Below are 25,678 nucleotides of genomic sequence, written 5' to 3' on the forward strand. Positions count from 1 at the left end.
GCTCTAGGGCTTACTTCTGTACTCACTGCCTGGTAATTTCATCCAATATCATAGCCTAACATACTACATGAATACTGACATTTCCAATTTTCTATCAGCTGCTGAATTTTCCTGTAAACTTCAGACTTCTATATCCATTTTCCAACTTCACATCTCCACTAATAGATGTATCAAAGTTAATCTGTCCAAAACTAAACTCCTGATCTTCCCTCATAAACCTGTGTCTCAACTGATGGCATCCTACCATTTGCACAGAAAAAAAGAGAGAGGAGCCCCAGGTGGCAGCTGTGCCCCAGGTGTAGTGAGAGGGCATGCAGTCCAGACTGTAGAAGTTGTCACCCAGGAGACAGGCAGATCACGGGCTGTCATCACTGTGCCCCCTGAACAAAGCTACTGGGGCATTCACTCCATGACAGGAGGGAATAAACCAGGAAAAATGAAAGAATGAGATTCATATAATGGAATTGAAAGCATGAAAAGGTAAAGGAATTCCTAAGTTGTCAGCAAAGGGAAGGCCCAAAATGACAAATAGGCAGAAAGGATCAGGCCCAGAGCATCAGCAGATGGAGGCAAACAAAGGTCTCCAGGAGGAGTAACCTGAGAAAAAAGATTGAAACTAATAATAGAGATCGACCTTGTACTAAGAGCTATTGGTAGGTGTGGGAATTTGACAATAGCTACAGACAACTAAGCAAGTGAAAAACAAGGCAATTATTAAACTGTAAGAAAAACAAAAAGGAAGAGAGAGAACATAATCATAGTATACTACGATACTCAGCAATGAATAATATTTGCATAAAAAATAATGTAAACTCTAAATATCAATTTAACCAAAAAAGTAAATTTTTTTAACCAACAAAAAATGGTGACATAAGAAACCAAAATCTTTATCTACCATGGAAGGGTATCAATAGTCTCAAATTAATGAACTGAAGGATAACAACCGTACCTGACTATTAGGCAAAGTTCAAATGTGGAAATATACAAATTCTAGAAGAACAGCTACAGAGTTGAAAGTAGGGCAGGGGACAGGGGAGTAGTTCAGTTCAGTTCAGTCGCTCAGTCATATCTGACTCTTTGCGACCCCATGGACTGCAGCACGCCAGGCCTCCCTTTCACCAACTCCAGGAGTTTACTCAAACTTATGTCCATTGAGTCGATAATGCCATGCAACCATCTCATCCTCTGTCATCCCCTTCTCCTCCCACCTTCAATCTTTCCCAGCATCACATTTTTTTCAAATGAGTCAGTTTATAAAAGTAAAAATTAATTTTAAGAAAATCACACATGAAAATCAAAACTACAAAAGTACTAAAAAGATATGAGACTACCTTTATAATTTTGGAATGGGGACTGCTTCTGTAGCCCAGAAACCCAAAAGGAAATTAATAATTTGATTATAGAAAATGAAAACCATATTCACATGTAAATATATTAAAGCAGAGTTCAGTAATACTCTGAAATTGATTGTGGAGATGGTTGCCCAACTCTGAATACACTAAAAACTATTGAACTGTATACCTTTAGTGGATGATTGCATGGTATGGGGATTATATCTCAATAAAGCTGTTTTTTAAAAGAGTTGAGAGAGAAATTGTTGGGAGAAAGTATTTGCAACATATATATCAGGCAAGGGATTTATTTAATGCTTTATATATAATTAGCATGCATGCATGCTAAGTCACTTCAGTTGTGTCTGACTCTTTGTGACCCTATGGACTGTAGCTTGCCAGGCTCTTGTGTGTGTGTGTGTGTGTGCGTGTGCGTGTAAGGATACACTCCAAATGTTAACAGTGAGGACTTCAACTTTTTGTTCCATATTCTTTTATTCTTACTCTTTTAGAACCAACCTTATTAATTTGTTTCTAGTATCTTGAAGAATATGAATTCTAAAAAGAAACAGAAGTCAGGTGTCTATTCAGATAGACTGAATCAGTCTCCAGGGGATGGAGACTGAGCACATGTATTTTTTTAAAACTCGAGGTGAGTTTGATGTGCAACAAAAATTGAGACTGTGGCAAACAGTATGGAAATCCCTCAAAAAATTTAACATAGAAGGGCCATGTGATCCAGCAGTTCTACTTTTGTGTGTATACTCCAAAGAACTGAAAGCAGGGACTCTAATAAATTTATTTATTTATTTTAAATATCTATCTATTTAGCTTGCTGGGTCTTAGTTGCAGCATATGGGATCTTTTTGGTTGCAGCATGCAAATTCTTTGCTGTGGCATGTGGGATTCAGTTCCCCAACCAGGAATTGAACCCAGGCCCCCAGCATTGGGAGCCCAGAGTCTTAGCCACTGGGCCACCAGGGGAATAATGCTGTTCATAGTGGCATTATTCACAACAGCCAAAAGGTAGAAACCCAATGTTCATCAATGAATGAATGGATAAAATGTGATATAGCCATGCAATGGAATAGTATTTGACCTCAGAAGGGAATTAGGGCTTCTCTGATAGCTCAGTTGGTAAAGAATCTGCCTGCAATGCAGGAGACCCTGGTTCGATTTCTGGGTTGGGAAGATCCCCTGGAGAAGGGGTAGGCTACCCACTCCAGTGTTCTTGGGCTTCTCTTGTGGCTCAGCTGGTAAAGAATCTGCCTGCAATGCAGGAGACCCGGGTTGAATCCCTGGGTTGAGAAGATCCCCTGGAAAGGGGAAAGGCTACCCACTCCAGTATTCTGGCCTGGAGAATTTCATGGACAGCCCACAGGGTCGCAAAGAGTTGGACACGACTGAGCGACTTTCACTTTTACTTTCAGAAGGGAATTAAGTTCTGACACATGCTACAAATGGATGAACCATTATGAAAATGTAATGCTAAGTGAAATAAGTCAAACACAAAAGAATAAGTATTGCATTATTTTATTTATATGAAGTACCTGGAGAAGTCAAATTCATATAGATGCAGAAAGTAGATTGGTGATTGCTAGGGGCTGAGGAAAGGGGGAAATGAGGAGCCATTGTTAAATGGGTACAGAGTTTCAGTTTGGGGAGATGAAAGACGTCTGGAGATGGACGGTGATGGTGGCACAACAATATGAATGTACCTAAAGCCACTGAACTGCACTCCTGAAAACAGTTAAATGGTAAATTCCATGTATATTTTATCACAATAAAAATGTTTTAAAGATTTGCGAAAAACTCCTTTTTCACTTCTTGTGTGATGCATCTCCATTTATTTCTAAAGTTTCAACCACTGTTTACACACTGATAGGGCTTACATTTATACTTTCAGAAAAAGATCTTTCCTCAAACTTTAGTCTCAAATAGCTAACTGCACACCAGATATTTCATACCTCAGACTCAAAATGTTAAGAATACCATCTTCTTTTCAAAGTCCTGGTACTTACTTTGACCCAGTTGCCCAGGTCAGAAACCCAGGTCACCACTGGCTCCTTTCTCTTCTAAACTCCATCTCAATATCCACTTGATTATCAAAGCCTGTTGGTATTATCTTCGAACTAGTTCTTTAACTCATCTCTTTCTCGCCATCTTACCCTACTACATACTATGTTTTGTTCAAGCCAGATCATTTTTCAGATTAACAAGCCTTTTAACCAATTTCCCTGCCTCCAGTATTACCCACTCCCTGCCAGAGTGATTCTCCTAGAGTGAAGATCTGATCAGAGCCCTCCCTGTGGCAGAGGATGCTGGCAAAATACCAAAACATGTGCTCTCCCATCCACGGCATTGAGTAGAGAACAGAGTAGGGACAGAAGTGGTGGAGAGGTAAAGAATCTGCCTGCCAATGCTGGAGATGCAAGAGACGCAGGTTCGGTTCTGGGTTGGGAAGATACCCAGAAGTAGGAAATGGCAACCTACTCCAGTATTCTTGTCTGGAAAATTCCATGGACAGAGGAGCCTGGCGGGCATGTGGTCATGAAGAGTCGGACGTGACTGAGCACGCAAGAACACCAGAGAATATTGCCCAGTTCACCCTGCCTCTAGAAGTGGCCACAGGACTAGTTTTCTCCACTGCAATGTATTAGAAACTATGTACATCACTTCCAGGCCAAAGCTTGTAAGGTTTCCACTTTCCCCAACTGAGTGCAGTGGGTGAGGCCCCCGCGAGGCTTTAGGGGCAACTGACCACACATATGAGCAGCCTGGATCTCTGAATCACTGTAAAGAGCCAGCTGACAACTTGGAACCCCTTCTTCAGACAAATGTGTGGCAGATGACCTTCTGTGTAGGCCTTAACTTTGTATTTCTGGGTCTGTCTATATCCCATGGATGGAGGAGCCTGGTAGGCTGCAATCCATGGGGTCGCTAAGAGTCAGACACGACTGAGGGACTTCCCTTTCATTTTTCACTTTCATGCATTGGAGAAGAAAATGGCAACCCACTCCAGTGTTCTTGCCTGGAGAATCCCAGGGACGGGGGAGCCTGGTGGCTGCCATCTATGGGGTCACACAGAGTCGGACACGATTGAAGTGACTTAGCATAGCATAGCATAGCATACAGTATTACCCTACCTTACATGCTTGCTTAAAATGTTTTCAATGGCTGCCTATTTCTTTCAAGGTAAAGCCCAAATTCCAGCAACATGGGTCATGAACTTTTTCATTACCTAGTCCCTGCCAATCTCTGCAAATCATTTCTTGCCATTTCCCTCTAACTCTTAGGACCCAGGTGTCCTAAACGACTTGCCAAACGTTTCCATTCCTGGGACTTTAAATACGCTTCTCCATCTACATAGGAGAGCTTTTCTCCCTCCTCCCCTCCTCCTTCTGGCTAAATCTTATCATTCATTCTTCATTTTTTAAGAAAAAAATAAGAGTTTTCAGGCATCTCCACTCAGCCTTCCACTTACATACATACACATATACACACACACACACACACAGACTCACTGCTGCTGCTGCTGCTGCTAAGTCGCTTCAGTCGTGTCCGACTCTGTGCAACCCCATAGACAGCAGCCCACCAGGCCCCCCCGTCCCTGGGATTCTCCAGGCAAGAACACTGGAGTGGGTTGCCATTTCCTTCTCCAATGCATGAAAGTGAAAAGTGAAAGGGAAGTCGCTCGGTCATGTCCAATTCTTAGTGACCCCATGGACTGCAGCCTACCAGGCCCCTCCATCCATGGGATTTTCCAGGCAAGAGTACTGGAGTGGGGTGCCATTGCCTTCTTCGACACAGACTCACAATGCTGGATTACATATGACTCCTATGTGCTTCTATACGTCCCAGGTGGCGCTAGTGGTGAAGAAGCCACCTGCCAATGCAGGAGACGCAAGACATGTGGATTTGATCCCCGGGTTGGGATGATCCCTTGGAGTAGGAAATGGCACACCACTCAAGTATTCTTGCCTGGAAAATTCCATGGACAGAGGAGCCTGGCGGGCTGTAGTCCATCGGACCGCAAAGAGTCAGACACAACTGAGTGAGCACAGATGTGTTTCTATAAGATTTGAATCTGTGAATTGAATCACTGAAAACTGTGACATCTTCAGTTTTAAATTCCAAGCTCCAACAAAGTGCTTGATCATAGGAGATACCCAATAAAGATTTGTTGAATGAATAGATGAATGAGTAAATGATGAATTCTGGCTTCTAATATCTTGGTCTCAAAGCCCTCATCTAAAAAATAAAGGGTTGACCCAGATGATCTCTAAAGACCCATTCAACTATAAAATTCTGTCATTTGTACAAAGCATTATGAAGTGGTGCTTTGCATGTAGAATTCCTAGAGTGTATAGATCTGCCCCACTCACCTGGTACGTGGTGGACACTATCTAAATTCTTAGACATTTTATGTTTTTTATTCTTTTTTTCCTTGACTAAACTGTAAACTCTGCAAGGTCAGGGATGTATATAGTCCTCTCCTAGGACCTAAGATGGATCCTTTTATGAGTAAAGTATTCAAAAAATATTTGATAGTTGTTTACAAAAAAAGAAGCTTCTAGTCTTGATTCACTAAGCCATGAGAAATACTTCATAAGTTCATAATCTATTTTTGTAAATATTTGGAAATTTTTGTCTCAGTATTGAGTCATTGTCATCATAAAATTTCTTCATCTATTTTTCTCTTTTATTATTTAAAAATGCCAAGACATGGAAGCAACCTAAGTGCCCATCAACAGATAAATGGATAAAGAAGATGTGGGGTTCTTGAGTAATATATATTACTCATATATATATGAGTAATATGAAAGTGAAAGAGGAGAGTGAAAAACCTGGCTTAAAACTCAACATTCAAAAAACAAAGATCATGGCATCCAGTCCCATCACTTCATGGCAAATAGATGGGGAAAAAATGGAAACAGTTAAAGACTTTATTTTCTTGGGCTCTAAAATCACTTCAGTTTGTGACTGCAGCCATGAAATTAAAAGACACTTGCTCCTTGGAAGAAAAGCTATGACCAACCTAGATAGCACATTAAAAGACAGAGACATTACTTTGCCAACAAAGGTCCGTCTAGTCTAGTTTTTTTTCCAGTTGTCATGTATGGATGTGAGAGTTGGACCATAAAGAAAGCTGAGCACCAAAGAACTGATGCTTTTGAACTGTGGTATTGGAGAAGACTCTTGAGAGTCCCTTGGACTGCAAGGAGATCAAACCAGTCCATCCTAAAGAAAATCAGTCCTGAATATTCATCAGAAGGACTGATGCTGAAGCTCCAATACTTTGGCCACCTGATGTGAAGAACTGACTCATTGGAAAAGACCCTGATGCTGGGAAAGATTGAAGGCAGGAAGAGAAGGGGATGACAGAGGATAAGATGGTTGGATGGCATCACTGACTCAATGGACATGAGTTCGAGCAAGCTGTGGGAGCTGGTGATGGACAGGGAAGCCTGACATGCCGCAGTCAATGGGGCCACAAAGAGTCGGCATGACTGAGCGACTGAACTGAACTGAATGAGTAATATAGTGGAATATTATTCAGCCATAAAAAGGAATGAAATATTACCATTTGCAGGAACACAGGAGGATCTAGAGATCATCATGCAAAGTGAAGTAAGTCAGAAAAACAAATACCATATGCTATCACTTATTTGTAGAATCTAAAAGATGACACAACGAGCTTATTTACAAAACGGCAACAGACTCAGAGACATAGAAAACAAACCTATGGTTACCAAAGGGAAAAGGGGTGGGATACATACCACTGTATATAAAATAGGTAAACAACAAAGATTTACATTTTAGCACAGGAAACTATATTCAATATATTCTAATAATCTGTAATGAAAAGAATCTGAAGTTGTATACCTAAAACTAACACAATATTGTAAACCAACTATAGTTAATTAAACAAATTAACTTAAAAAATGCTCAGTATACACTTCAAAACCTAGTCTTTGTTAACAACCTATTTTTTAATTAATACTTTTTCTTGAGCAATTATAGTTACAAAGTTTCCATAAATTGCTTCACTCCCTTCCCCCACATTTTCCCCATATTTAACATCTTGCATTAGCGTGGTATATTTATTATAATTGATAATCTAATATTGATATATTATTACTAACTAAAGTTTGTAGTTTATATTGAGATTCACTCTTTATGTTGTACATTCTATACGTTCTGATTAACGGGCTCAATATTACAGGACCCTACAGAATACTTATTTCACTGCCCTAAAAATCCCCTGCAATCCACCTAGTCATGCTTTCCTCTCCCCAGTACCTGGCAACCAATAATCTTTTTACAGCTTATCATATAGTTTGGATCATACAGTATGTAGCCATTTCAGATTCATTCCTTTCACTTAGTAATGTGCATTTAAGGCTCCTCTATGTCTTTTCCTGGCTTGATAGCTCATTTCCTATCACTGAATAATATTCCATTTACCACAGCTTTGTTTATCCATTCATTGAATGACATCGCTTTCAATTTTGGGCAATTATGGATAAAGCTTCTACAAACATTTATGTGCATGTTTTTGTGTGGACATAAATTTTTAATTCATTTGGGGAAATACCAAGAAATGGTGTGATATGATATGATATATTACCAAATGCAATATGGTAAAAAATGTGGGTTGTTGTTGTTATTGTTGTTTAGTTGCTAAGTCATGTCCGACTCTTGCGGCCCCACGGACTGCAGCCCACCACACTTCTCTGTCCATGGAATTTCCCAGGCAAGAATACCAGAGTGGGTTGCCATTTCCTTCTTCAGAAGGTCTTCTGATCCAAAGATCAAACCCATGTCTCCTGCACTGCAGGCAGATTTATTACCAATGAACCAGGGAAGACAAAAATGTGGGTATTTTCTTATAATTCTAAGTATTGGTTATAGTTTTTATTACATCATTATAATCATACTGATTATTCATTTTATTGCCTGGATTTTTTTCAGTTTTTTTTTTTTATCTTCAATATTTTAATGTTACTACATATTCTTTGAAAACGTTAATGATAAACATTTCATCAAATGGACATTTCATGCTTTAGGTAATTATTCCCCTATGAATGAATCTTTAAATTATTTCTAATTTCCCTCTGTCATAAATAATGCTGCTATAAATATATTTGCACACACAGCATTTTATGTATTTTTAATTAATTTATTATACTTCAGAGATCACTAGATTCAAAGAGAGAATAAAATCTAAGATTCATGAAATATTAAAAATTGTTTTCCATGAGTATTGTGCAAATTTATATTCTAATCAGCAACATCTTACAACCTCATTAATGTTGATTTTTATTACTTACGTATATTTTTGATAATTTTATAAAAGAAAATGTTGTATAGTAATTTTTGTAAGTGCTTTTAATTACCAGTCATTAAAATTTTTTCATTAGCTACACAGTTACAATTTCCTGTCTTGTATATTTTTTACTCATGTAGTTTACCCATTTATTTGATTTATTTTTCTTATTGATTTGCAATGAATTACTTATATAATAAAAAGTTGGCCATTAGCTTTCTAGATTTGCTCATTTTTCAAGTTTGTTATTAGCTTTTCAATTTTTTATTTTTTCAAATATTTTAATTATAAATTATGTATGCTCAAATATATATATCATCCTATAAACCATATGTTTATATAATTTCATTTTTACTTCTGTTTCCTTCTAGATTTCTGTGGGACCATGTGGCTTATGGGATCTTAGTTCCACGACCAAGGATTGAACCTGAGCCCTCAGCAATGAAAGTGTAGAGTCCTAACCACTGGACTGCCAGGAAATTCCCTATGTATATATATTTTTTATTGTGGTAGAATACATATAACATAAAATTTACCATCTTAAATTTCTGTGGCTGTATTTTTTGAAATAAATATATTTATGAGGTTCTGAATTATTACATTAAAAAAATTTTTAGTAATCATTTCATAATATATACATATATCAAATCATTATTTGTACACCTTAAACTAAAACAATGTTATATATCACTTGTGTGCATATGTGCTCAGTTGCTTATTCATATCTGACTCTTTGTAACACTTTGAACTGTATCCCACCAGGCTCCTCTGTCCATGGAATTTCCCAGGCAAGAATACTGGAGTGGGTTGCCATTTCGTACTCCAGGGGATCTTCCCCATCCAGGGATCAAACCTGCATCTCCTGCATCTCTTGCATTGGCAGGTGGATTCTTTACCACTGCGCCATATGGGAAGCCCTATATGTCAATTTTGTCTCAAGACCTAGGAAATTTTAATTTTAAAATAGGGAACTAATTGCATCAACTCCATTCATTTAATAGACAATGATTAAGCATTTACTCTGATAAGATAAAAATTTAAATAAGAGATATTCTTACAGTCTAGTAAGAGAGACAAACAGTTCTGGGATTACCTGATAAATGCAGTGATAGAGGTATGCATAGTCTATCATTGCTACATGCCTTCATTCAACACAAGTTTAGGCCCCAGATATTCAACAGGGAACCAAACAGTAATGGCTCTTGTTTTTAAAAGACAGAGATTACAGTCAAACAAAAGATACAGATAAATGTAGTCTATGTTAAGTGTCATAACAGCGAAAACATGGGCTGCCATGGGAACACAGAGAATATTCACTTAAATCAAACCAGAGTGGCTATTTTTCCTCCTGACCTGCCTGAGGATCAGCTTCCATCATGCATGTCACTGTAACCATCTGGACCAGGAAGTTCATGACCAAACCACTGCCTCAGTAGAAACAAATGTCCCTCACCCTGGGGACACAGCAGTGCCTAAGACAGAAAGTCAGGAAAAACTAGCTAAAATGTATAAAACCACACCAGATGTCATCTTGGTATTTGGATTAAGAACCCATTTTATGGTGACAAGACAGTTGATTTACAGTTCCTTAGATTACATCCCCCAAAATGAACCCAGACACAGACTTGCAAGATGTGGCCTGTATGAAAAGAAGCATACCTCAGGAAAGCAGCCAAAGGAATGCAGGCACAGAATGAAGTCAGGACTGTAGGGCCAAGGGTGACACTGGCAAATAGCGAGCTGCAGCCTGGACAACAGGTGGAATAGGTTCTACAGATGGAGTGACTTTACCTGCAGTGACTGAAGATTTTTTTCAGGAGAGGGCCAATAAGCTAAAACCTTCTTAAAATCTAAATTTAAAAATAAATAAAATAAGGAGGTGACGAGTCCACCTGACGATGCAGGTGGGTACAGATTCAATCCCTGATCTGAGAAGATCCCACATGCCGCTGAGCAAATACGCCTGTGCGCCACAGCTACTGAAGCCCGCGCACTGCAGAGCCTGGACTCCACACCAAAAGAAGCTGCTCCAGGGAGAAGTCCGTGCGCCGCGACTGGAGAGTAGTCCCTGCTCGCCACAGCTAGAGAAAAGCCCAAGCAACAGCAAAGACCCAGCACAGCCAAAAATAAATTAATAAACAAAATAATTAAAAAAAATAAAATCCAATGGGGGAGTCAGAAAGGCTTTCCAGAAAACGTACTGAAGTTTTGAGGAACGGGTAGACCTGAGCTAACTGAAGCGGGGAGAGCACATCTATGCAGAGAGCACACAGACCAAGGCACAGGGGTGGGGGCAGTGGACGTGTGCACAGCTCATTAAAGGCTGTTACCGCTGCAGGGAAGGGGGTTGCGTGTCGTTAATGGATGAGAAATGAAGCTAGACATGTAGGCAGGAGCCAGAACTTAGTGTCCTCTATGCTAAATCCTTGCACCACTTTCTGAAATAATCATCACTTTTCACATAGAAATAAGAATGATGTCCATTGAGCACTTACTATGTGTGTCTATTCAAAGTGCTTTACATGTATTATCTCACAATAATTCAGGTAGTTGATACTATTATTATGCCTTATTGTACATGAAAAGAAACGGAGGTGCAGAAAGCTGAAAAACTTGTCCTCAGCCACACAACTGTTAAACTCAGGCAGTCTAACTCTAGAGGCCAAACCATGAACCACTCTGCCTCTCACTAGTATGTAATGCTTCAAATTTTTAAAATTTTAACTAATGACCAAATAACCAAGGTCATTTGGAGGCTATAGGTTCTGTGCAATACTTATTTATACTTATCCTTATTCCAGACAATGCTCTTTAAATTTTTCTTTATGTTTTCATATCTGAAGGTAGTACACAGCATCACTATTTTTTCAGTTTTTTTTTGTAATTATTGTGTATTTATTCTTTAAGTGAATTTCCACAATAATTTTGTTGAACTAAAATTTGGGATCAGAGGACTTTGGTGAAAAGTGAATTAAATGTATAAATTAAGTTGGAAATTATTCAATGTTTCCACCCAGAAAGTGCTGTATATTTTTTCCTTCATTTTTTAATTTATAAATGCATTTTAAAATTTTTCTTAAAATAAACAGTAGTTAATAAGATTATTCTTAAATGTGTTGTAATTTTCATGGACGTATAATATCTTATGTTTTCTAATTCTTTATTATTGGCATATAGGAATGCTGTTTATTTGTCCATAAAATTGCTTTTTCTGAAATGTGAAACATAAAATTACCACTCAAAACCTACAAAAATAGAAAAGGTATACACTTTACTCAATAATGTCCAAAACAGCCAGAAAAGATTTGCATAACTATGAAAGGCGACAAAGAAACTATGGCATTTTCTTCCTTGTTTGTATATAAGTTACACATTTGAACTATTTGTCACTGATGCATTTCCATATAATTTTTGCAATAATAAGAGAGAAGGCAACATGCTGGTGACTGCAATAGAGCCACCTCCCTCAAATTACGTTGCTCTCCCTGACCCATCCTAAGTCTCACAGTTCAAGCTAATCATTGACAGAGCTTTACAATCACAAGCTTTTTTACTGAAGCGTTGATAAGACAGTCGAGCAGTTAGTGGCAAATGAAGCCAGGCTGTGCGGTATGATCTCCAGGGAATGAATGGATTTTCTTCAGCACCGATGAAAGAAACATACGCTATAGGAAAACAATGTCCAGCGGGGGACTGCAAAGATCTGTCATCCTGTCAGCGTTTATCCTCCTACGAGCTGTTACTGGATTCTCTGGAGACGGAAGAACTATATGGTCTAAAAATCCTAATTTCAGTCCGGTAAATGAAAGTCAGCTGTTTCTCTATGACACTTTTCCTAAAAACTTTTTCTGGGGCGTTGGGACTGGAGCATTTCAAGTGGAAGGAAATTGGAAGGCAGACGGAAAAGGACCTTCTATATGGGATCACTTCATCCATACTGACCTTAAAAATGTCAACAGCACGAATAGTTCCAGTGACAGTTACATTTTTCTGGAAAAGGACTTATCAGCCCTGGATTTTATAGGTGTTTCTTTCTATCAATTTTCAATTTCCTGGCCAAGGCTTTTCCCAAGTGGAATAGTATCAGCTGTCAACGCAAAAGGTCTCCAGTATTATGATACTCTTCTCAATGCTCTGGTACTTAGAAACATTGAACCTATGGTTACTTTATATCATTGGGATTTGCCTTTGGCACTCCAGGAAAAATATGGAGGGTGGAAAAATGAAACCATAATAGATTTCTTCAATGACTATGCCACATACTGTTTCCAGACATTTGGGGACCGTGTCAAATATTGGATTACAATTCACAACCCATATCTAGTCGCTTGGCATGGGTATGGGACTGGTATCCATGCTCCTGGAGAGAAGGGAAATTTAGCAGCTGTCTACACCGTGGGACACAACCTGATCAAGGTACTGTACAGCTGACTTCATAGTATACTTTCAGAATATAAAGAGCAGGAGTTTAAAAGAAACTCTATGAAAATGTATGTTTCCTTTAAATAACTTTTTATTGAAATCAGCTCAACTAATTTTAGTCTAATTCACAAGTTCTATCCTCAGATTTCATACTTAAGGTAGAGCATGTTTTATTTACCTAAGCTAATATTACTGTATTAACCCAATTATTTTCCTTAAATATTGCACTTTTTAAATTAACTATTCTTAAATCTACAGCTATACATCAGAAAGAATATGAGTTTACTTTCATTCTGTGGAAAGCCAGTCCTTCATAAATTTAATTGTTGAAACCCTTTTTCTGACCATATGCAACCAATTCAGAACTTAATGTTAAGGCATGACCATTTCAAACATGTATTTTTTGTTGATATTGCTATTCTTAGTGATATTTAGCAATAATGAGGTAGATAAATGTTAGCTAACTGATAATACATATTAAATGCAAGAATTGAAATAAATGTATTCCACAGTTGATTTTGTGTTACATGGCAGAAAAGATGAGACTATTTGTTCTAGGAGTTAAAATTAAACTAGTAATATAACAACTGGAAAGAAAATGCTCTACTAAGTGTTTTAAAGGAGTATATTTCAAAACCTAGAGTTTATGTTGGGAAATGCTAAAATGATTAAAAGAATAGTGAAGTGTAAGCAAAATAATAGCTAATATTTATTGAGAGCTTATTATTTACCACAAATGACATTAAGCATATTATATGTATTATCATATTTAATCCTCATAATAACCTTATGAACTAGGTCCTTTATTGTCCCCATTTTAAAGATGAGGAAACTGAAGCTTAGTGAGATTAAATAAGTTGCCCACCGTTACAGAGTAAAATGAGCTGTTGTGACCATGGAATTTATAAATTACAACATTATTAAACACAGAATATCTATATTAAGAATATTTTTAAAAGAGCAATCTTTCAGGAATTTTCAAGAGTTTTGTCTTACATTGAGGCTAATATCTAGAATCAGGCTTCAATTTTTAATCTAAATAGTTTACTTGGAAAAAATAAATTACTCTGGACACCTGCTACATTTTGAAAATAAAAAAAGCTTTACTAGTAGGGTTTCATAATGTGCTAGGAGAAGTAATTTGATGTTTTAATAATCAAATGTTAAATATATAGAAACAGAAAAATGTATAGGAACATAAAATTACTCCATGTCTAAATTTTCACATACAAAAATACCTGTTAACCCTTCTTTCCTTTTTGAACTTTTTGGATTATTATACATGTGCATTGCACTATGTTTCAGTCACACGTGCCCTTGCAGTTCAGTTAACATATTGCATTACAATCTCAAGGTCATTTAGGTATCTTTGACTGTACTTGTATACAGAACAAATATTAATGTATGGGTATACTGTGATTTGGTAAACAGACCTCAAAGGGGAGAAAGCATACAGCTATTAACTATGAAGATTATGCATATATATTTTAGAAAAATATTCCTTTTATTTAGTTCTTTAAATTATTAAAATAATACATGTTTTTGTAAATTGGAATATAAGGTGAAAGTTAAATTTATCCCTCCCTCTGCACCTGATAATCCCAAACTCAAGGAAACTACTGTTAGTAGTATCTCATATAGTCTTTATAAAGCTTTCTATGCAAATATACACATGTGCATATATGCTTATTTAACCTTTTTATAAAGAAAAATATTCTAAATTGTTAAAAAGTTTTTGGTCACCTACCTGGAAAAATGTTAACAATTAGAATTATCATGAAGAATATGTTTCAGTGGTTAATTTAAAGCCCTAAAAACTATCTGATAAAAACACACAGAAAAAAAGTTTTAATTAACAAATAGATACTGTTTCCAAACTTATTCTATCAAAGCTATATTTTCAGATATTTTTCATTTTTCTGTAATTTGAAATAAACTCTGTCTTTAACATAAAATTAGATAGGAAGATAAATTTTGTTGTTTAAAATAAAAGGATTACATTTTAATTATTTTCCAAATAATTACTTTTATCCCTTTACGTTTCTAAATCACTGACCTACATAAGGAGCATGAGGGGTCCCTTGCAATCAGTCAGAAAGTGAAATCTACTGCATAACCCAGTGACTTATAGCACCAGAGAGAAATCTCGCAATAGTTTGACAGCCCAGGGTGAACTAGATTTTCTCATTTACCCCCTCTCTCGCCTTCCTTTAACATAGAAAAGATTCATTTGATATTTTATGTTGCAATGAAGTATTTCTCCCTTATTATGCCAACTTGTGACCCAGAAGAAGCATTTCTTTAGGCTTAGTTTTTTGTCCAAGAACATTTATTGAGTTAAAAAAAAACAACTAATATAAAACTAAATTCATAAGTCATTTATAGACCACTTTATTCCCCAGTCCTCAGGTACTGAAAAGATTTCACAGTGGCTCTTTGTAGCCTAGTTCCAGGATGATGTTGAAAACACCAGCTCAGTCTTAAATGTTCTGGTTTGCAGGAAACCTGAATGGTCTAGCCAGTCCTGAGACTGACCTGGAATCTAGATTTCACTTTACTGAATATCTGGGGATTACCTTAGAGCAAGCTAAGTCTCAGGTAAAAATCTGCCACAATGATACCTACTAATAGATGCTCCACTCTGAGTTTTTAACATTTGGACACAAAGAGGGTGCATTCTTTGGCCTTGACCATCTCTAAGCACTGTAATCATAGCTTTAAATATTTTCTATGATTTTCACAACAACCTTCCCAGGTACCTATTATCATCTCTGTTTATACAATGACATTTCAAGCATCATGTCACTCCTTTGCATAAAATCCATTAGTGGCTTTCCAAAGTTTTAGGAATGAAGTCCCAAGTTTTCACAAGATCTTCAAGACACAACCCCAGCCTCCATTTCCTCCCTCCTGGCCACACTCCTGTCCCCATCAGTAACGTTAACCCCTAGTACTCCACACTCCGTAATAACGCAGTACTAGGAGCGCTTTGTGAAAGGGAAACTCGCCCAGTCGTGTCCGACTCTTTGTGACCCCATGAACTGTAACTCACCAGGCTCCTTTCTCCATGGGATTCTCCAGGCAAGAATACTGGAGTGGGTAGCCGTTCCCTTCTCCAAGGGATCTTCCTGACCCAGGGGTCGAACTCAGGTCTCTGGTATCACAGGCAGATCCTTTACCGTCTGAGCCACCCCGGAAGCCCAAGAGGGTCTTAATTTTACGCTACTATTCCTCTCCACGGAGAAGGAAATGGCAACCCACTCCAGTACTCTTGCCTGGAAAATTCCATGGATGGAGGAGCCTGGTGGGCTACAGTCCATAGGGTCGCAAAGAGTCGGACACGACTGAGCGACTTCGTTTCCCTTCACTTACTCCTCTTCACGAAGCCTCTGTGCGTGCGAGCTAAGGCTGCTGCTGCTGCTGCTGCTGCTAAGTCGCTTCAGTCGTGTTCGACTCTGTGCGACCCCTTAGACGGCAGCCCACCAGGCTCCCTGGAGAAGGCAATGGCACCCCACTCCAGTACTCTTGCCTGGAAAATCCCACGGACGGAGGAGCCTGGTAGGCCGCAGTCCATGGGGTCGCTAAGAGTCGGACACAACTGAGCGAGTTCACTTTCACTTTTCACTGTCATGCATTGGAGAAGGAAATGGCAACCCACTCCAGTGTTCTTGCCTGGAGAATCCCAGGGACGGGGGAGCCTGGTGGGCTGCCGTTTATGGGGTCGCACAGAGTCGCACATGACTGAAGCGACTTAGCAGCAGCAGCAGCAGCAGCTAGGTATTAATACTGTGGAATGAATGGTTTGGGATTTCTATCTTATACCTTGTAATCAAAGAACCAACCACAGGTTCAAAATTCGTATTTCATTGCATTCTAGCTAATTCTTGAAATATTGCTTATATTTATTCAGTGCTGTGTTTTATAAGTTAGGATTCTTGGTTGCAAGAGACAGAAACCTAACTCAAGTTGACTTAAGTAAAAATGAGTAATTTCCTGTAACCAAATCACAGGGATGAATGGACCCAGTAACTAGGACACCCTCACAAGCCCTTTATCTTAGTCTCTCTTGTTCATTTCTTCTTGTGGGTTTGCCCCATACTCTCCTTTGTAGAGGAAAGAGTTCTCTGTCCCAAAATCAGGTTTTAAAATCCCAGAGACATGATTCTAGCCTGTTTGGCCTATGCACGCATGCCTGAGAGCAGCAAAGCACGAAGTTTTCATGTTAATGAAGTCAGTAATGGTATCTGTTTTTATTCTATCTGTAAATCAACAAATATGCAAAATAATTTAAATATATGAATTTTACTCCCCTCCCCCACCTTAAAATGAAATATTTGAGAGCCTCTGAGTAAACACACAGGGAGGTGGAGGATATGAGGTTGCTCATAAGATGGTAACTCCTTCAGTTTATTACACCACTAAATACTGCCAGCTTCTATGATAGTTCTGATCATTTCATGGCTTTAAGTTACTATCTGTCATAGATGTGTACTGTGTACATAGTACCAGGATTTCTTAACCTGGGTGCTGTTGACATATTGGGCCAAATAATTCTTCCTCCACGTGAGCTGTCCCGTGCTTTGTAGGATGTTTAGCAGCATTCCTGGCCTCTATCCCCTAGATGACAGTGGCATGCTTGTCCCCAGGGTTACAACCAAAATTGTCTCCAGACATTATTGAATGTCCCCTGGAGTTGAGGGGGGATGCAAAATTTCCCCCCCTTCCCTCTCTTGAAAACCACTGACTTAAAGTTATAAATTGTCAACTGGTTAAAGATGTGAAACGTAAAGAACAGCAACTTTGAAATACAATCAATATGAGGGACATACAATTGTCTCAGTTTTACAGAATCACCTCAAGGAGATTTTCACCAGACTTGTTAAGTCCCATACACAGACCCTAATTTATAGCATACCAGGATGATTTTGGAGAACAAATGATGCTTTAAAAAATATTAAATGAGAAAATAACATTGATGATTGTATCTAGTTTGGCTTTTCACACGTTGGGAATAAAGACTGTTCCTACTAGTTTTGTGCTATTTGTAAAATACTTGAAAGAGTTGCCCCAACCCATTTCTCTTATATAGTTATTTATGAACAAAACAATAAACTTAATTTTTGCACACTTGTTCTTTTTTAAGAGTAAAATTCAAGAATTCAGACAAAATGTTATAGAAGCAATATTATAAATATATTAATATTTATCAATTTTTGATGCCATAACTTTGTGTTTCACAAAGCATTACTTCGTGGTGGCTTTTTGCTGGCTTGTTTGTATACCCAAGTACCACATGTATTATTAATTATTTTTTCTTTAAAAATATTTATTTTGAGGGGAGTCTCCTGGGGGTCTAATGGTTAGGATTTGGTGTTTTCACTGCCATGGCCCAGGGTTCAATCCCTGGTTGGGTAACTGAAATCCCATAAGATGATTGGCCAGAAAAAAAGAAAGTGAAAAAAAGTTTATTTTGAAAGGATATCTTATATCCTATTATATATGAAAGACCAGTGTTTTCTAATATCCTTAAATATGTGACATTTAAAATAAAAAAATGTTCATCTTTGTTATGCCCAATATCACATTCCATACAAAAAGATATAGATGTACCAGCCTTGGAAAACCATGATGAATATGTAAATTTTATTCTGTATTTGAGTATATATTCAGTGGGATTCCCTTGTGGCTCAGAGGGTGAAGACTCTGCCTGCAATGCAGGAGACCTGAGTTTGATCCATGGGTCAGGAAGATCCCCTGGAGAAGAAAATGGCACCCCACTCCAGTATTTTTGCCTGGAAAATCCCATGAATGGAGGAGCCTGGCAGGCTACAGTCCACAGGGTCGCAAAGAATCAGTCACGAGTGAGTGACTTCACTTTCACTTTTCACTTTTTTCAGTCCTAATACCAAACACAGTGTGTCATTTAAAAATGTGTCATAAAATACATTTTATTATGTAGTTAAAATAATTTTAGTAACATAAAACTATTCATTAAATGGGAAAATGCCAATATTTATCTTTATGTACGAGTATTTTAAATATTCATATTTTATTTTCTGAATATTTTAAATTTATTTGAAATAAACTTTTCAGTACAATCTTTAGGAAATAGAATTACATAAAAGAAAATATAGGTCAACACTTGTTTGTATACCACACACAAATGATGAAATGATATCTTTAAATTCCTCAGGGGCTCAAGAGATTGCTTAATACTGTGAAAGAGGCTTTCAGGACAAGATATGTTGGGAAACTCTACTTGAGGTCAAGGCCTCACCAGTTTGTTCCTGAGCCTGGAATACGACTTGATTTATGCCCTATTTTTCCACCTCTTTGAGGAACTCTGTCTTGGCATTTACTGGCGTCATTCCCTCAGAGAAGGTCACACAAGGCTGCATATGTATTAGGTATTCAATAAATAATTCAACTGATTATTTTTTATTTAAGGAAAATCTGCTTTGCCCCATAAAGGATTTAAAATTGTAATTGAATAAAAGTGGTTTCAGACGCACACACACACACACACACCAAGCCAGATACTGGCATAAACATATTGTCTTTTCAGAACATGCAAATTCATTGTGTATACCTGCTTCTATTAAAAAGTTTACATTGAAAGCCCATCTCAAAACAAGGTACAGAATGTTGACAGCTCTTAAAACTGAGTGATGTGTTTTCAGGGGTCATTATACTATTCTTCTACCTTTATGTGTTATGACAATTTTCACAATTAAAAGCAAAAAATAAAAATAAAAGCAAAAAATACATAAAGAAAGTAAAGAGATTATTTTGTATTTTGAAAAGAAAACAGTCATCTTTACATCGTACGCTTCTTAAGGATTCTGTCAAAATTCCTAACCAAAATTTAGTGCTAAAACTGTAGAAACAGCTGTGAAAAAGCCATCATTCACATGATTTACAGCTAAGCCTTCTTTGGCAACAGATGGCTGCAACTGTTTTCTTGAACAAGAAGGCTGCCCTGTTTGGTAGGCACATTTAAATGGATTAAATGTCATTTTTAAATCTCTTCAGCCCAGCCTCCCACCAATATTTTGAAAACTAAGCATAATATTTCAAAATGGAGTTTCTAGCAGGAGCACTTTTTAGCTTGTCTTGGTTACAGAGAAGCAAAACCTTCAAGGATCATCTGAAACGGTTTTTTCCATGGAAAAAAGAAAGGAATTTTTAAAAGCTCCCTTGTTAAAGTTGGGTTGCAAGACAACAATATATTAAAATTACTTTTTGTTCAATCTGCTAGCTAAAAAACTTGCCCAAGCTTTTCTGTCCATGAGAACATTAAAAAAAACTAACTTGCTACCTTCCACCACTTCCCTTCTAACACCAAAAACAAAACAAAGGAAAAATAACACAGAAATGGGATAAAGGACAGAAACTGGTTTGAATTCTTAAAATGGGCACTTGAGACAATTATTACAGATAACTTTTTTATATTCTATTATACTATTCTTAATAGCTATTATGATAAAACTATTTTATTGCATACCTATTATTGTGTCAGAAACTATACTAAGTTGCCATTTCCTTCCCCGCTTTTCATATGTTATCTCATTTAAGTTTTACATCAACCCTGCCAGGTAGGTATTCTTATAGGCATTTTATAGTTGATGAAACTGAAGCCCACAGAAATTTGTATTTTGTATAATTGTGAGATTACACAACTATACAAATGCATTTTTTTTTAAACTCACAATAAGTGTCAGATCCAAAATTTAAATTTCATCGGTCTGAATACAAGTTAGCAAGTTAGGTGACATGAATCAGCTACCTAGCCTCAGCAAAAAAGAACAATTTACAGCCTACAACCCCATGGCAGCCACTTGTGTTGATGCAGACTTGATAGATATTTGACTTCACTTTGCTTATTTAAAGACCAAAACAATCTAGCTATGTGTTTTATTTGTCCACAAAATCTATGAACAGTTTATCCCTAATGCGTGCATTAATCATAAGGTTTATTATTTGTCCCATGATTTTAATTTTTATTTGTCAGAACTTTAATGTCCCATTAAAGTGCTATTTACTCATATATGTGTGCCTTTGGCAATACCATCTAAAGTTTAAAAATGTTAACATAATTATTCATTTAATTAGCTAATGCATGGTATATATATAAAACATTATATGTACACAAATATGTGTATATATATATTATATATATATATATATATATATTTTTTTTTTTTTTTTTTTTTTTTTTTTTTTTTGCCTCACTGAGCAGCTTGCAGGATTTCAGTTTCCCAACAGGGATTGAACCTGGGCCATGGCAGTGAAAACCCAGAATCCTAACCACTAGGCCACCAGGGAACGCCACAGTACCTATATTATAATCCCAACTCATCTTTATTAGACACATCTAACAACTAAGACACATCTAACAAGATATAGGAAATAGCGATCAAGCAAGTTAAAAATAGTATTCTTAACAATGTTTCTAATCAAATTTGAATACAAGGTTAAAACAGCTTTTGGATAAGAATTGTCAAAGAGTTTCAATAACCAGAATACCATTGTTTGACAGAAGAGTCTAGTAAAAAAACTATTTGTAGAGGACAGTTGGTATTTTAAAACCCTCAAGAGACCAGTGTTTACCTTTTCTAATCATTAAGTAGAAAAAGTTATACTTCAGTGAATGATTAACAGGTTTAAATAAATGTAATTATAAATGTTCAGAGAATAACATTGTGATCGTATTTAAACAGCTTGATTTGATATGAATGCTCTCATACATGGAAAATTAGGCCCAACTGGAGATTGAAAATATTGTAACTAACGGAAACAGTGAATACGATGAAACTATGAACTGAGGGAAACATTATACTAGTTTATAATATAATACATGTGTCATTTAATTGCACACAAAAAATCTTACTGAGAAAACTCAGTATTAGAAAATAGCTTATATTAAAAGAAAAAGGAGTAATTAAAATTATTGGACATTAACAGCTATTCTGTTGCTGAAAAGCAGAGGGACACTGAGAATAGACTAGAACCTTCTAACTTACTAACCAATAAACAGTGAATCACAGAAGTAATGAAAGTGACTTCCTGGGTGTTCTAATAGTGCTGCCTAAAAATTGGGGGAGCCTTGAGGCTGGTGAAAACCAGGATCCTTTAGTATTTTTGAGGAATCCATTCATTGGTTCTCTATAGCATCATATCTTGACCAGAGATTCTGTGACTGAGTCTTAAATAAAGGATTGGGTTTACTGTTATCAGTTCATTTTACCTGGTAATCACATGTTATTGTATGCTTCCTCGTTTTACCTTTAAATATCAACGTGTTATTCTGGAGTAAAAAAAAAAAAAAAAATTCTTTAATATATAATGAAATCCAGAAGAACAGAACTTTTTATTTAAGTCACTTTTTTTTTTTTTTGAGACTTTTGGAACTTCAGAGAAGGTGAAAAGTGATAGCAAAGAGCAATTAAATTCACTGACAGGAAACATCTGTTTCAACCTAGTCTCTTGACTTTTTAAAATTTCAAAATAATGCATTTTTACTACAAAACATTTAAACAATACAGAAAGACATAAAGTTAAAAATAAACAGTCTTCTCTTTTCTTACTCCCTAAATCCATACCCCAGAACTAACAATGCTAGCAGCTTGTTCAATGTCAAAATATATTTCTCTATATATATAAGCTTACACATACAGACATTTTTTAAAACTTTGAATCATATTATTACATTAAGATTTTTTTTATTATTTCTAATTTTTCTTCTACTTCTTTCTGTACTTCTCTCTCCTACTAGAGGTCATAGGTCACCTGAAGGCAGGAGCTATCTTGTTAATATTTTTTCTAAATGCCTACTAAAGTGCCTTGTTATTTGTTTTCTCTTTGTATTTGTTTGTATGCTTTTTTTGCTGTTTTGTTTGTTTTTAAGCAGGGTATTGGGAAAAGTTTTCAATTAGCAACAATTGCACTTTAGATAAATTTAATTGGCTACAATAGTGTCACTGTGCAAAGCTGCCTTGTTTTGTTAAGTGTTTATAGACTTGAATTTAAACAATTAATCACCATAATGAATGAATTGTGAAGAAAAGGATAAAATAATAGCCATGGGTTGAAGGAAAGCAAGAAGTAAAAATGATTTCTCTAAACTTGCTTTTACTGTTGTGTGGAATTTCTTTAAGGGGAAAAAAATAATTAAGCAGAACAGGAGGTAATGCTGATGAACTCTCTGTTTTGGGACTGAGATAATGTCCCAGCTGGTAAGGCTGGATGAAAAGTGAAAGTGAAAGTCCTTCAGTTGTGTCTGACTCTTTTCCGACCCCATGGACTATACAGCCCATCAGGCTCCTCTGTCCATGGAATTCTCCAGGCCTGAATACTGGAGTGGGTTGCCATTTCCTTCTCCAGGGAATCTTCCCAACCCTGGGATCAAACCTGCTTCTCTTGCATTGAAGGTGAATTTACTGCTGAGCCACAAGGGAAGTCCTCTTAAAGTGTTCCTGGCACCCACTGTCACATGTCTTTCTCAGTGTACTGCCCCTCCTTTTTGTGCCATGTCTGTTACATACTCTTTGCATTTACACAGCCTGTTCAATCACCTTTGAGTCTAAGATATAAATGTCTGTTTTGAAAGCACATAGTTTAATGTACATCATGTCCAGAAATGACAGTGACCTAGAGGTTGAAGGATTTAGCTCTAATTCTAGCTTTGCACTAACTGATATGTTGGGCAGGTTACTTATTTCTTGTGCTTCAGCATCTTTTCCGTAACAAAGAGTTTTGAAGAATTAGACCGAATGATCTCTAAAGTCCATCTTCTACCTCTAATTAGCAGGCAAGAACACAAAACTTGGAGCAATACAGCCTCAGCTTGACTTAACTTACGAACAAACCACCTAACCTCTCTTCCCTTGCTCTCTTATAAAATGTGAATAATAATAGTACCTACCTCTCGAGATTTAAATGAGGACTGTAATGAGATAGGACATGGAAAGTAGTTAGAATAGTGCTTAGTATCTTTATTGACTGAACCACAAATGTCTGTTATTCAGTTGCAAAGTTGTGTCTGCTCTTTGCAACTCCATGGACTGCAGCATGCCAGGCTTCCCTGTCCTTCACTGTCTCCCAGAGTTTGCTCAAACTCATGTCCATTGAGTCAATGATGCCATCCAACCATCTCATCCTCTATCGCCCTCTTCTCCTCCTGCCCTCAATCTTTCTCAGCATCAGAGTCTTTTCCAATGAGTCGGCTCTTCTCATCAAGTGGCCAGGGTATTGGAGCTTCAGCATCAGTCCTTCCAATGAATACTTGGGATTGATTTCCTTTAGGATTGACTGGTTTGATCTCCTGGCTGTCCCCGGGACTCTCAAGAGCCTTCCTTCTCCAGCACTACCAAAAGCATCAGTTCTTTAGAGCTCAGCCTTCTTTATGGTCCAACTCTCACATCCATACATGACTACTGGAAAAACCATAGCTTTGACTATACGGACCTTTGTTAGCAAAGTGATGTAGGAAAGCTATGACAAACCTAGACAGTGTATTAAAAAGCTCAGTATGTTTAGCACTAGATATATGTTTATTTTTATTACTGTTTATATTATAAATTTTCTATGATTCTGCAATTTAAACACTCTTCTATTCTATCATGAAAGTCCCTCACCTTTAAGGAACTATTTAATTAAGACTTGTGCAAAGATGATGCTGTGCTAAGTGCTATGCAACCAAAGCATCCCTGCCCTTTCAGTCTAACACTGCCAATGGTGTACAGATCACCGTCTTCAGTCAAGGCAGTCAAGTGTAAAATGGTTCCTAGGGGATTCATTTAGCCTCTGACACCAGTGAGGACAATATCCAATGTCAACATTGCCAGTTCTAGGAAAGAGGGGAATTACACATAAATGTCACATGCTGTACTGGGCACTTGGACAACAGCATGGTTTTCTGAAAATCCCAAATTCACTGGTAGGTCCTCCATGAACTTTCTACATGATCCTAAATTTCAGACACGTATATAGATATTTTATTCTCAACAGGCAAGAGACCCTCATTCTAAGACTATTTAGTTCTTTTAATCACCAAGTGCAGCAGAAAGAAAATGTAATTTTAAAACAGTCTGTCGTGGTTCATGTCAAATGGCCTTTCCCCAAGATTCAAAGTTTAGAACTGGTGGGACATAGAGAAAACCGGATGGTTTAGTATCGTGTTCAGAGAGGCCTGGGTTCACATCCTGGATCCATCACTATTCAGTCTCTGTAAACTTCAGTTTCTTCTCTAAAATGGGAAAAATAAAACCTGCTCTGCAGAGGCTGTATTATCAACAATGTATCTCAGGTCACCACCAAACTAGCTGATCCATAGTGGGCATTCATTCAACAAGTATTCTATGCCAGGCTCTCCCCTGAGCATCTGTTTGTAAAACTGTGAACAAAATAGATACAGTCCCTACACTTAAGAAGCCTGTAGGCCAAGAGTGGATCTATGTTGCATGGGCCTGAAATTTACATAAAGGGTAAAAAAAGCAAAACAAAATCATAAACACAAGTGTTGGTACAAAATTAAACATCTATTTAGAATGAGAAAAATACTACAACAAATTACTGGAGTAATTGTAGTCCTAGA

The 25,678-nt window shown here is 37.1% G+C and overlaps 2 protein-coding genes across 8 annotated transcripts in view; one reads left to right on the plus strand and one right to left on the minus strand.

Moving 5' to 3' along the window:
- RFC1 (replication factor C subunit 1) overlaps nt 1-25,678 on the minus strand; it is a 126,853-nt gene that overhangs the window by 89,556 nt on the left and 11,619 nt on the right. The window lies entirely within an intron of this gene.
- KLB (klotho beta) overlaps nt 12,227-25,678 on the plus strand; it is a 33,946-nt gene continuing 20,494 nt past the window's right edge. Inside the window, exon 1 of the mRNA XM_055588313.1 lies at nt 12,227-13,077. Coding sequence (XP_055444288.1) covers nt 12,340-13,077 — 738 coding nt within the window. The 5' untranslated portion in view covers nt 12,227-12,339. The remainder of the gene's footprint in view (nt 13,078-25,678) is intronic.

This window comes from Bubalus kerabau, chromosome 7, assembly GCF_029407905.1.
Source record: "Bubalus kerabau isolate K-KA32 ecotype Philippines breed swamp buffalo chromosome 7, PCC_UOA_SB_1v2, whole genome shotgun sequence".
NCBI lineage: Eukaryota > Metazoa > Chordata > Mammalia > Artiodactyla > Bovidae > Bubalus > Bubalus kerabau.